General features: G+C 40.4%; 2 protein-coding genes across 3 annotated transcripts; both read right to left on the bottom strand.

Moving 5' to 3' along the window:
• Positions 1 to 767: 767 nt before the first annotated feature.
• tmed6 (transmembrane p24 trafficking protein 6) lies at positions 768 to 5,167 on the bottom strand. Of its 2 annotated transcripts, none has more exons than XM_026366104.1 (4): positions 4,810 to 5,167; positions 3,498 to 3,561; positions 3,038 to 3,213; positions 768 to 1,051 (listed from the first exon to the last, which is right to left on the bottom strand). In XM_026366104.1, the coding sequence occupies exons 1-4, from the start codon at positions 5,020 to 5,022 to the stop codon at positions 818 to 820; spliced, it is 687 nt and encodes a 228-aa protein (XP_026221889.1). In that variant the 5' UTR covers positions 5,023 to 5,167; the 3' UTR covers positions 768 to 817. The 2 variants fall into 2 exon arrangements, with proteins under 2 accessions (XP_026221889.1, XP_026221888.1); XM_026366103.1 differs by having other exon boundaries at positions 3,435 to 3,561.
• A 1,933-nt stretch (positions 5,168 to 7,100) lies between these two features.
• LOC113166490 (palmitoyltransferase ZDHHC7-like) lies at positions 7,101 to 12,339 on the bottom strand. The gene is made up of 8 exons (XM_026366647.1): positions 12,222 to 12,339; positions 10,859 to 10,940; positions 10,078 to 10,386; positions 9,862 to 9,986; positions 9,449 to 9,545; positions 8,418 to 8,499; positions 8,200 to 8,330; positions 7,101 to 7,926 (listed from the first exon to the last, which is right to left on the bottom strand). The coding sequence occupies exons 3-8, from the start codon at positions 10,378 to 10,380 to the stop codon at positions 7,747 to 7,749; spliced, it is 918 nt and encodes a 305-aa protein (XP_026222432.1). The 5' UTR covers positions 10,381 to 10,386; positions 10,859 to 10,940; positions 12,222 to 12,339; the 3' UTR covers positions 7,101 to 7,746.
• Positions 12,340 to 13,320: the final 981 nt, after the last annotated feature.

A 13,320-nucleotide genomic window follows, 5' to 3' on the forward strand; every position in this document is an offset into this window, starting at 1 on the left:
CTCCTGGACCTAGTACTCAACACCACCTGCTTCACCTACAGAGGTGACGTCTACAAACAGACACAGCTGGGTCACAGGTTCCCCAGTGTCGGCCCCACTGGAGCCAACACCCACCCTCTGGTTCAGATGTGTGGATGACACCTGGGTGAAGATCGAGACCCAGGAGGTACAGGTCTTCACAGACCACATTAACCCAGTGGACACTAACATCAGATTCTGAAGGGAGGACACTAAAGACCAGCGGTTGGTCTTCCTGGACTGTGCGGTCATCACTGGGACAGGAGGCAGACGATGATGGAAACCCCCCCCCCACACTGAACAGAACCTTTGACTCACATCATCCACGTCCTGCATCTCGTGCTAAAACACTAAAACATGAATCGTTCTGCGTATTTGATCTTTAATTAAGCGTGTTTGGAACAGGAGGAGTCAGTACGACAGGCGTTGACCTCTTTCAACGTTCAAACGAGCAGATATAAAACAGTTTCTTTCTTCCTCGTGTGTCGAGTTAATCTCTGTTCATCTGTCTCAAGTCAACAGAGACTCAACAAACACACTATAAACTGCTGCACCAGCGTCAGTGCTGCTGTTCTCTTCACATCAGTGTCTCAACATTCCTCAGCTGATAACGTATCACTGCAGATAAGCTACGGGTTCGTTCACCGACTTACAGAAAAAAGAAACTACTCCGAAAAACCAGTTGACTTTTTACACAGTTTGAGTAAAAACATCATTGAAATGTTAGAGTTGAACTTTATTGTGTGAAGAAGTACAAGTACAGAAGTTTCAGAGTGATCCACACAGGTCTGGACGTTCTTCAGCAGCGCGGCTTCTCAGTCTCAGTGCACGTCTTGCTGATGAAGAGTCTTTTGAGGAAGAGGAGCTGCAGGTACCCGGAGGTGACGATGAGGAGGCTGAGGGCCGTCGACCACCAGCTGATGTACTGCGAGTTGGACTGCAGCAGGAAGTAGTCGGCGCTCTTCCGCATGCGGCCGAAGCTGTAGTAGCGGAACATGTGGAAGGTGTATTTCTCCACTTTGTGAGTCGCAGCCTGCAAACAGATCCAAGTACAAGTACTGCAAACAAGTACTGCGACTACTCACTCATTAGTCATTATTCAACAACATTTTAATTACTGTTGAACAATATCTGAAATGTATTTTATTTTATTTTATTTTATTTTATTTATTTATTTATTTATTTATTTATTTATTTATTTTATTTCTTCATAAAATTACATTTACAATAAAATATAGTTATGAAGGACAATTATGGTTAAATAGAAATAAATACTGGTTTTCTAACGAGTAATTGGATGAAATATTGTCTCTACAATACAGAATACAGTGAGGGAAAAAATTATTTGAACCCCAGCTGATTTTGTAAGTTTGCCCACTAACAAAGAAATGATCAGGCTATAATTTCAATGGTAGGTTTATTTGAACAGTGAGACACAACAATGACAAAAAAAATCCAGAAAAATGCGTTTCAAAAAGAGTTATAAATTAATTTGCATTTCCATGAAGGAAATAAGTATTTGATCCCCTATCCGTCAGCAAGATCTCTAGCTCCCAGGTGGATCTTATACAGGTAACGAGCTGACATTGGCAGCCCTCTCAGCTCGTTACCTGTATAAAAGAGACCTGTCCACAGAAGCAATCAATCAATCCAGATTCCAAACTCTTCACCATGGCCAAGACCAAAGAGCTTTCCAAGGATGTCAGGGACAAGATTGTGGACCTACACAAGGCTGGAATGGGCTACAAGACCATCGCCAAGCAGCTGGGTGAGAAGGTGACAACAGTTGGTGCAATCATTCGCAAATGGAAGAAACATAAATTAACTGCCAATCTCCCTTGGTCTGGAGCTCCATGCAAGATCTCACCTCGTGGAGTTTCAATGATAATGAGAACGGTGAGGAATCAGCCAAGAACCACTCGGGAGGAACTTGTCAATGATCTCAAGGCAGCTGGGACCATAGTCACCAAAAAAACAGTTGGTAACACACTACGCCGTGAAGGACTGAAATCCTGCTGTGCCCGCAAGGTCCCCCTGCTCAAGAAAGCCCATCTACAGGCCCGTTTGAAGTTTGCCACTGAACATCTGACTGATTCAGAGGAAGACTGGGTGAAAGTGTTGTGGTCAGATAAGACCAAAATCGAGCTCTTTGGCATCAACTCAACTCGCTGTGTTTGGAGGAGGAGGAAGGCTGCCTATGACTCCAAAAACACCATCCCCACTGTCAAATATGGAGGTGGAAACATTATGCTTTGGGGGTGTTTTTCTGCCAAGGGGACAGGACAATTGCACCGCATCAAAGGGAGGATGGATGGGGCCATGTACCGTCAAATGTTGGGTGAGAACCTCTTCCCTCAGTCAGGGCATTGAAAAGGGTCGTGGTTGGGTACTCCAGCATGACAATGATCCAAAACACACGGCTAAGGCAACAAATCACTGGCTCAAGAAGAAGCATATTAAGGTCATGGAGTGGCCTAGTCAGTCTCCAGACCTTAATCCCATAGAAAATCTGTGGAGGGAGCTGAAGGTTCGAGTTGCCAAACATTGGAGAGGATCTGCAAAGAGGAGTGGGCCAAAATCCCCCCTGAGATGTGTGCAAACCTTGTGGCCAACTACAAGAAACGGCTGACCTCTGTGATTGCCAACAAAGGTTTTGCCACCAAGTACTAAAGCACGTTTTTCGAAGGGATCAAATACTTCTTTCCTTCGTGGAAATGCAAATTAATTTATAACTCTTTTTGAAACGCATTTTTCTGGATTTTTTTTTGTCATTGTTGTGTCTCACTGTTCAAATACACCTACCATTGAAATTATAGACTGATCATTTCTTTGTTAGTGGGCAAACTTACAAAATCAGCTGGGGTTCAAATAATTTTTTCCCTCACTGTATATCTGGTGGTGATAAAAAGAAATATATTATATATATAATGATAGAATTTCAGACTCATAACACATATATATATATTAAAATGTCAAATGTATTTTACACTAATACACTGTAATGTCATTTCAAGGTCACCTCTACGATGCTCAGCGTGTTGTTCAGATCTCTGCTGGCTTCCTCCTTCTTCTTCTTCTCCTCCTCTTTTCTGGTGGCGGCGTCTTTGTAGCCGTCATAGTAAACGCCGAAGCTGAGGAAGATCTGCATGGAGCCAAATCGATTGTGGAAGTTGTTGAAACACATCTGATAGAAACCTGGAAGCAACAAATCCCAACTGAGACATTTACAAAGAATAAAGTCCAATATGATTATTAGAACTTTAATAATAATAACATTCAATTAGACTAAATAGGAAAAACAGCTTAATGTGATTTATTTTTTATTTTAACATATTTACTGGTTAAACATAAAAAATGCAGTTACACCTGATGAACAATGTTCAGTTCAGTGTTTCTGTGTAGTTTAGACTTTCTACCTGTTTCCTCAGCTTCAAAGTTGACCTGACCCTGTGCTTCATCAACTTTGGACACTAACAAACCTCCAGGAGCGTTGACAGTGACCGACAGGTGTCTGTCTTGGCCCATTCCCGTCACCCACTGGACCTAAAGACAGAGGCAGACAGACAGGAAGTCATACACAGAGGAAAACACAATCAGTCCCATGTGTTCTCCGGTCACTCTGCACGTTGTTCCCGGCTCTTAGATAGATAGATAGATAGATAGATAGATAGACAGATAGACAGACAGATAGATAGATAGATAGATAGATAGATAGATAGACAGATAGACAGATAGATAGATAGACAGATAGATAGATAGATAGATAGATAGATAGATAGATAGATAGATAGATAGATAGATAGATAGATAGATAGATAGATAGTGCACACACACAGTAATAAAGACCAGCTCGTCTGCAGTAATACTCTGGACTCTGTACCCTCGCTCAGAGAACTCATTCAGCTCCGACAGTTTCTGAGGACGTCTGCTGTGAAGGTGTCCTGGGAAGTGTCCGTCTATTGGACACCAGGCCACTCTGAAATGTGGATGGTCTGCCATAGTACATACATGTGTTCAGTTGTAATCCTCTGATGCTGAAACACGCAGCACATGAGAAGGGAAACTGCAGTTTTCTATTATTTATGCTGAAAACAGGTCATTCCAAGGGGTTCACATACTTTTTCTTCCCTCTGTATTTTTCTACTGTACTGAACCTGTAATACTACATATTGAAGAAGCCCCTTTACCTGCAGACTTTCCATCACGTGTGATATTTATTGACTCATATACAGTAAAGCAGTAGTACTACTACAGTACTATAGTATTCAGACCTCTTTGCTGTTAAAGATTTAATTTAATACAGTCTTATAAAGGTGTGTGTGTCTTTCTACATCTAATTAATTCAATTTACTACAAGTGGACACGTCTCTGAAACAGCAAACAGGTCACACCTGAACACAAGTTGGAGCCACAGTTAAGAATCTGAAAACACTGGTAAATTACAGATTTGAGTTTTTTTTTTTTTGATGTTTTTTATGTGAATTAAGATTGAAAATAATTTTTTTCACTTACAATAAAATCTTCAGTACAATGAGAATAAAGAAGAGGATCAGAATACTTGAATGAAATAATAAAATGTTCAGTTTACAACTACTAAGGTTCCATATGGACGAAATCCTAATCCAAAGAGTTTGGATTAAACCTGAGAGAAGTCGTCTTATTCCTTTTTTCTGTTCTTGAATCTATATGTGGAGACAGATGTGGCTAAGATCTGATCAAACTGCTCACACGTGGTCCTGGAGGATCAGATTCCGTGTTTTCAGGAAGCTGTCGAGGAACATTTCACCTCACCATGAAGCTCAGGTAGAATCTCTCTCCACGGTGAGCGAAGTGCCAGAAACACTCCATCCCAGCAGCTCGAAGCACCACAGAGAAGTCATACTGGTCTGAGCCCCAGAACAGCTGCTGGTCCGTTATGTTGGGGTGGAGGTTTGTCGTGGGCCCGCCGAGAACCGGACCCCAAAGAACACAAAAAAGGAACCAACAGGCAACTCTACACAACATGGCTGAAACGTGGACGCTTCTCTGAATGAAAGGTCTAGATGAGTGAGTGCGAGGAGAGAAAGAAATGATTAACCGGCTCCAACATGTCGCCTCCGTCAGTGGGAAAACTGGGCTCTCTTCACAGGTGGAGTCAGAGCTGACGGAGACCAAGCCACGCTGCAGGAGGACTGAATGAGGGAAGGGACGTCTGACCAGCAGGGGCCAAATCTGCTGATGAAGGAGAAGTAACTCCTCCTCCTCCAAAGAACAACAGAGAGACGGTGTGAGGAGGTAGAAATCAGTGTTTATTAAATGTCTGAAAAGTGGGAACAAAAATTCAACGACTTTATAATCTCACAAATCAAAGGTGCAAACTTTCCAATCTCTGAAACTCGGATATTGTACAATATAATATTCTGATGTCAGCTGTCTTGTCCTGGAGGGTCTCATCAGGCTAAATTTAAATCTGCTGATCAGCATTTTACAGAATTAAAAACAATAATGAATCGTGAAAAATAACAAAAACCTGGTTTAGATCTTTAAGACGTCGACGTCTCATCTGAAGATTTAAACACAGGTCGAGTGGAGAATAAGAACAGAGCCGGAGGAACGAGCAGCGAGAAAGAACTAAAGAAACACTTTCAGTTGTAGCTGTACGTTCTGTTGGTTCTGTACGTTCTGTTGGTTCTGTTAGTTCTGTACATTCTGTTGGTTCTGTACGTTCTGTTGGTTCTGTTAGTTCTGTAGGTTCTGTACGTTCTGTTTGTTTTGTAGGTTCTGTTAGTTCTGTACATTCTGTTGGTTCTGTACGTTCTGTTGGTTTTGTAGGTTCTGTTAGTTCTGTACATTCTGTTGGTTCTGTACGTTCTGTTGGTTTTGTAGGTTCTGTTGGTTTTGTAGGTTCTGTACGTTCTGTTTGTTTTGTAGGTTCTGTTAGTTCTGTAGGTTCTGTTGGTTTTGTAGGTTCTGTACGTTCTGTTGGTTCTGTAGGTTTTGTAGGTTCTGTAGGTTCTGTAGTTTTCAGTCAAGGCGCTGAAACAAAGTCTGAAAGTCTGTGCGGTTTGAAGTTCACAGATTGTTGTGAGGTAAAAAAAGACGGAACATTCACATCAGGACCAGATTCAAGAACCACTCGTACAAACAGATTTATTTGTAAGGTGCATTCAGGAAACTCATGTTCACGTTTGCTAATTAGCACTGATTACAGCACGAAGTGCAGCTGAGGCTGATGGGAATGTCATTAGTGTTGCTGAGTGTGGTCACTAGGTGAAAGTCAGAGGACTGTTCATCCTGAGGGGACCACGAATGTCCGAACACTCCATCCAACAGCTGTTGTCACGGCGACCTAAGTGAGAAAGACTCATCCTCTGGATACAATGAATGTCTGAACCTGAAATCCATCAACCAGACTTAATATTCGTTCTGGTATTTTTTAAAGCTAAACACTGTTTTAGACCTTTGACCTTTGTTGCTGCTAATGTCTGAAAACAAACTTGTCTCTTGTCTATTTTTTCATTTGGTTGGAAATGAAACCAGCCTGAAAACAGAGCAGAACCCTTAGACCTGGACTTAAAGAGCCACTGGAGGCTGTCAGACACAGACAGTACGAGGCTTTTACCAAGGTCATCTAGATAAATGAGTCTCTAACGGACACTTTAAATTAACTTATTACCAACAACCAGGTGTAAACATCACAATTTTGGAAGAACCAGAGAGTTTAGATGAAACGTCCACAGCTCACACTGAAAAGCGTGCGACTAAAATGACATAGACACGAACGAAAGGTGCAGAACGTTTGATTTACTGACAGCGTTCAATTAACTCTAAACAAACATTCAGGGTAACCTAGTAAATTACAGCTGCTGATTACTTCATAAATAATACATAATAGTAGTTTTTCCACAACTGTAATGAAATTGGAGCTTTTTGTGTCAAACATCTTAATAGAATTACGTCCGAGCACCATTTAGACAATATTTCACAATATTTTAATATACTATATATATATACACACATACATACTATATATATATATAGTATGTATGTGTATATATATATATATATATATATATATATATATATATATATATACACACCTGTATAATATAATTACTAATTACTAAAGAAAAACGTGGTATTGAAGTAATATTTGAATTAATAAAATATAATAATTATTAAATTATTTGTTTTTGTTAGTAATTGGGTGAAACATTGTGTTAACAGTGCACAAATTAGCGAATTATATCAAAAATGATTTCACATCAATTAGCTACTATTTGAATTTTATTTCTATCAGTTACCAGGTAATTATCATGTAGTTAGAGAGCTGTAATTTACCAGGTGCTTTGTATTTCTTACATTTCATTTCACTGTGACTTTCAGCTTTATGTCGACCCCACAGTGCAAATCAACTTCCGCAAACATAAGAACTACTTTATTGGTTCCTAAAAATAATAAAGTCAAATGAGAATTTCTGTCGTCAGCTACTGTTTTAAGAAGATCCAGCATCGTAACGAGCAAATATAAAAAACATTCAGAGTTCTCCGTCTGACTCTGCTGTCAGATAAAAATACTCCATATGTCCATGTAGGTTCTGCCCCCAGATAGAATCCAGTTCTGCTTCTTACTCCCCACAGGACAGACAGAGGAGGAGTGTTGGACAGATAAGGACCGACTCAGTGCAGGTCCCTGTCTGCTCGTGGTTATCGGGAGACATCTTTACTGTGGGTTCTGATCAACAGCTCCTCAGACGGAGAACTCTGCTCCACCCCTCCAGGTGCGTCTGGGGACCAAGATTGGCAGTTTGAGTCCAGCAAATGGGCTCATCCAAAGCAAAGATGGCTGACCTCCAAACACCGACCTCAGCCCTGCCCAACGAGTCTGGCGCTCCCAGGTCGGCTTCTCGTTCTTCAGACGCTCGATCTCCTGACAGACACACAGACACGGCCTAATAACACAAACACTCAAAAGTATCTTCATCAGGAACATTTACTCTTTCATACTTTCAAACAGCCAATCGAGAGCAGTGCTGACAGGAAGGCTACAGTAACTGAGATAATGTGTAATTCCTCTAAAACTACATTCTGTTCAGAACTGATGAAGGTGAAACGTCTTCAAGAACTTAAGGAACATGTTGCTTCTACTGTATATTGTAGAAGCCACACTCTGAAAGTGAGGTAAAACGTGCGGCATCCTCACCGTCTCGTCGTTGCAGATGGAGTGGAGCTGAGTGCTGAACATGACGGCTGTGAAGGTGAGGAAGAGAAGCCCCTCCATGCAGAGGAAGATCATCAGCATCATCGTGACCGGAGGAGAGAAATCGCTGCACTCTGGACACAGATGATGCATCAGTCACACTGGCTGCTGTAAAAACCCTCCTGAGAGAGGACGATCAGTTAAAGTGCTGTAGGACTCACCACTCCACTGGACTTTGACGCAGGTGATGAACTGGTATCCACAGAGCCCCAGAGCGTGACTGGAGATGACAGCGATGTACATCTGTGGACAGAAGGAAACCTCTTGACTCACAGTGTCTCAGAGTCTGACGGGTCTAACGGCACTTTAACAACTGTTCAGCCTGCTGTATCAACAGGTGACATTAACTAGGGAAGAATGTTTTGATGATAACAGACAGAGAAAATTTTAAAAGCTCATTTAACATTGTTTCTGTCACTAGTAAATGTCCTCCTGTGATACCATCTACGGCTGCAGAGAAACACAGCAGCAGATTAGAAAAAGCAGCACTAACTACCTGTAGTTAAGACCTTAACAGCTCCAAATGTTCAATCAGTGAATTTCTTCACAGAAGCAAATAAATGAATGCTGAAGTTTCAGCTGAAGTTAAACTGGGTGAATCATTACTGTGAATTGGTGCTGTCAGGCTAAAACAAACCTCTGAGAGCAGTTCAGTCGTTTTAAAGTAGAGGTTTTACCCGTTGTTCCCTTTCAATAGAAGACTGAGCTGTCCTGTATCGTACTGTCCCCAGTATACAGATATTTCATGATAAGAAATGATTATAATCATTTCCATCAGTCTTCTTGACAATAAAACAAAACAGTTTGGATCGATAACTTGAACTTCTGTGATTACCGACTCACCGATTCACTGAGATTTTTATATAAATATATAAATGTCTGACTCTAAGACAAGCTCTACGCACTTTTCTAAGTATTCTTACATAAATACTACAACACCACAGTAAACAGCCACAGTCTAGTCACACACAGATCTGTCACCTATGTTGTTGCTTCAGTGGGTCGGAGAAGAATCCTCCATGAGTTTGTGTTGGTAAATCAGAGGATTAAACATTGAAGTTCAAAGAAATATCATGATAAAATGATATGATATGAATTTAGTGATGCAATAAAAAAACAACAGACACATTCTACAAATGTCCTGTCAGATCAGAGAGTGTCAACCTCACTTCAGATAAAGTCACTGACTTACAGTGAAGAGGACAAAGAACCGCTGGTTTTTCTCCCCGACACAGTTGTTGACCCAGGGACAGTGATGGTCCATCTTACGGATGCAGCGCTTACAGATACTGTCGAAGAGAAGACACAAGAGATTCTGGTTGCATTCCTCACTCTCTAAATATTAGTGACACTAATCACATTCTTGACATTTGTCATAATTATTTAGTAGAATAACAAAAGAAGACAAAGTTCATATTATCAGCTGTTGGAGTGTGTTTCACCTTCCACCGGTCTCTGTGACCTGATCAATAATTATATGCTTTTGTTTGATTTCATGAAGGGGCCAAAGAACTTAGACCTTACCGGTATGTGTGTATTCTGCAAAATAGTTTATAAGTGTATAAGCCCAGTACACGGGCTTCAGACTACGCCCCACCCTCTGACCTGCAGTGATGAGCCCTCTCAGGCTTGATGCTGCAGCATTTTGGACATTTGTAGATGACCTCCCCCGGCTTTAGCTGCAAACTCTCCATGTACTTTTTAGTGGCGTTTCCTTTGGGAACGGCTCCCTGAGGAGAGGAACAAAGAAACTCAGGAAAAATGTCAACTTTAAAAACCATTAAACGGATCAGGTCATGGCTCCCTCCTCAGCCTCCTCACCGGGTCGGTCAGCATGGTGCGGAGGTGGGAGGCCAGCGCCAGAACAGCCAGGCTGTTGAACACCACTCCATTGATCACAGCATACCAGAAGCTCCTGGAGGGCAGCAGCATGACAAAGGTGACCACGAAGTCAGCAAAGAAGACCAGGAACCAGGTGATGAGGGCACACACCATGCCGCAGCAGTCCGGAATAAACCAGAGCTGCTTAACCTCACTGGGGGAAACCCTCTCCAGAGCCTCATCTTCCCTGTCCAGCAGGGGGCGCTGCTGCTCCACATCTCTCAGACGGTGGCCAGAGGACATCCTGCCCTGAGGGGTCAAAGTGAGATTTTACAGTAAACAGTGAACAAATGTTTTTTACTTTGGATTTTTAGCAGCCATCTAAGAAAGTATTTTCTAACTTTGTACACGAGTCTTAAAAACACTGCAAAGCTAAAGTTTGCCTGCTGCAGCTCACTGATGCACAATGCATAAAGGAGGTTATTCAAATTATTATCATGGGACACAAATTGTCTGCAGACACTAGGATGGATGTGTGTTTGTTAGATTAGTTCCACGATAAATAACCAACTAATTATCTTCTCTGCAAAACATCACAAAATAGAAAGGGGTTTCCATTATAATATTATAATGTCATCTTCATATCTATCAAAACAAGAACAGAAAAAGAGAACATGAAACATGAAAGATTAAAACTCTGCTCATAGTATCAGAAACATCTTAGGACATCCCAGCAAAGTCCAGTATGAATGATGACTCACGGCTGATGCTTTGTACTTACTTGAAAGTTCCTCTAGTTTATGACATTATCTCTTCGTTTCCACGCAGTCAGTCACAAGCTGTTTTTTATCTGGGCCACATCACTGTGGACAAAGGAGATAAAATGTATGAAATGTATTCAAACACTTTTCAATACCAGCTGATAGAACCAGATAAACGGACACTCCCTGGTGGAAATTTCATTTTTCTACCATTATAATTACATCAACTGTTGTTGTTGATTCCTTTTCCGAATAAAACAGCAGTTTCTAACATGTTTGCATTCATTCATAATCATTTACTGGACACTCCACAGGTACTATACTATCTCACCTAAAAGTCTATTTTCGCATTTGAGAACATAGAATCAACATTTGTTTGACATGTTTATTGAACAAAAAAAAAAAAAAAACACCTTAACAATCAATCAATCAATTATTTGAGTAACCATTTCAGGTACATGTCTCTTTTTGTACTCTTAGGTCTGTGCTGTGTTTATGGGTTTGAACTGTGGCTGATGAACATTTGTAGATTCAGTGTGAAATATTCTCCCTGCTGGAATTATTCTCTAAATGCCCACGAACAGCAAGAAACGCAGAACCTGCCTGAGAATCCTCCTGTTTTTAGGTTTTCTCCAGTGTCACAGAGATTCAGTGACACTTGTCTGTACATCCAGGGTCACACAGCAAATACAGACTGTTAACAGCTAATTCGGCGTTTTTCATTTTCCAAAATGTGAACAAATACAAATACGGAGTTAAAAAAAACCTGTTAGAATTTTAACGATTCAAGTAGCATCGTTCACTAAACATTGCAGAAATAAATCACACTGACCTACAAACTAGCTCATAGTATTTATGTGTAACGTTAGCTTTATGGCTAATGCATGTTAACAATGGACATTAAAACAATAACATTAACTTTAAACATCGCAAGATGAATGAAACTTGACTGACTGTGAACTGTAACGTTAAAGAGGAAAAGTAAAAAGAAAACACCGAACACAACTGAACGTTACTCACAACTGAGTAACGCTCGTTAGTTACTGTCCATCACTGAGTATTATTAGTTAGCTTAGCTTATTCAGTTATGATAGCTTAACAAACCCACTTCTAGCTTTTTAGCTACTGGATAAAACGTAACTACGTTTCGTTACCGATAAATTGTCTGTAACATAAAACACAAAAAGTACATTTACACACTGAAACATTACATCAGTAAAAAGTACAACAGCACAAATATTAACGTTAGCTGTAACTGAAAGCTAACACAAGCTAACTGACAGAAGCTAGCTGGTCTGACATTAACGCTCCTGATAGTTACAGGGTAATCCGCTGTTTTACTATTCTAACATGCTGTTAACTTCTAACATGCTGTTAACTCACCTCCAGTCATCAGGTCCAGGGTTCAGTGTTTAATCCTTCAGACTCCGCTGAGGTTTCAGATGTTTCCAGATGTAGCTTCTCTTCCTCCAGCCATTTGTTTGTGTTTCCGCTACGGAGGCTGAGGAGGGACAAAATAAATAAACACTACAGTCAATGTGTTATTGACAGATTTATTATAAACAGAAAGGTTATCTTTATAATGTTAAATGACAAATATAATCTCTAATGTGTGTGTGTGTGTATATAATAGTTATTAAAGAATTCTTGGGATCAAGTTTATCAGTTTTTGTTAGTTTGGTTTGAAAAACTTTTGATCAGTCGATTCTCTTGTCCTCCACTGACAGCACAGACCTGATTTTGTGGACTATTACATATATGGTGGAGACCATAACAATGGTTTTCAGGGAAAGTAACAGTATATTTATTATATCATTGTTTAACAAAATCCTATAGGAGAAGAATGCATCATCAATGAGCAGTACAGTGCTTCGTATTTAATTAATTTGATGTTGCTGTGGTTCTTTCCATTTCCATTTCCACTTATTAACTTCATATTGGTACTGTATATAATAAAATGTATTATTATTTCTACTCCATCCACTGATCAAGATGCAGATGCATAAGCCCAATATATCGTCTAGTGCTTCTGTCGTTTCTGATCGTGCAGGTAGACTGAAAACCATTGAACAGCAGCTAAATGGACGTTGTGATGAAACAGGTTTTACTACCTAGTCTCCGGAGTGAAGAATGAGCTTTCGAGCTCAACGACAGCTCCTCAGCTGATGGAGTTCATGTTGTGGGATCAAAGGCTGTAGGACACATTAATAGCTACTAAAATGAGCTTAAGATGAGTTTGCTTTGACAATTGAGAAAGATTAAAGCAGTGGTCTAAAGCTGACTCTGGGTCACATCCAGAGTCTTAGAAAGAGCTCCATGTTTAAATAAATCAATAATTTTCAGGGTAGATATGCTGCAAAATATAAATGCAAATAAATAAAATTATTATGATTATGATTAAATTACTCCCTGACAGACCACAAGAAGTCGAGTTTATCCCCTTTAGTTGCAGAAATACACCATCTAATTACACCAACGCCGT

Source organism: Anabas testudineus, chromosome 6 (assembly GCF_900324465.2).
Source record: "Anabas testudineus chromosome 6, fAnaTes1.2, whole genome shotgun sequence".
Taxonomy (NCBI): domain Eukaryota; kingdom Metazoa; phylum Chordata; class Actinopteri; order Anabantiformes; family Anabantidae; genus Anabas; species Anabas testudineus.

What these genes read in the sequence shown, in the direction of transcription:
- tmed6 (XM_026366103.1), bottom strand. Translation starts at nt 5,022, where the DNA reads ATGTTGTGTAGAGTTGCCTGTTGGTTCCTTTTTTGTGTTCTTTGGGGT. An exon ending in GATTCTACCTGAGCTTCATG is followed by an intron (nt 3,562 to 4,809) that starts GTGAGGTGAAAT and finishes CTCTGTCTTTAG; the next exon opens with GTCCAGTGGGTGACGGGAAT. An exon ending in ACACGCTGAGCATCGTAGAG is followed by an intron (nt 1,052 to 3,037) that starts GTGACCTTGAAA and finishes ATCTGTTTGCAG; the next exon opens with GCTGCGACTCACAAAGTGGA.
- LOC113166490 (XM_026366647.1), bottom strand. Translation starts at nt 10,380, where the DNA reads ATGTCCTCTGGCCACCGTCTGAGAGATGTGGAGCAGCAGCGCCCCCTG. An exon ending in GCACCATGCTGACCGACCCG is followed by an intron (nt 9,987 to 10,077) that starts GTGAGGAGGCTG and finishes TCCTCTCCTCAG; the next exon opens with GGAGCCGTTCCCAAAGGAAA. An exon ending in CGTCAAAGTCCAGTGGAGTG is followed by an intron (nt 8,331 to 8,417) that starts GTGAGTCCTACA and finishes ATCTGTGTCCAG; the next exon opens with AGTGCAGCGATTTCTCTCCT.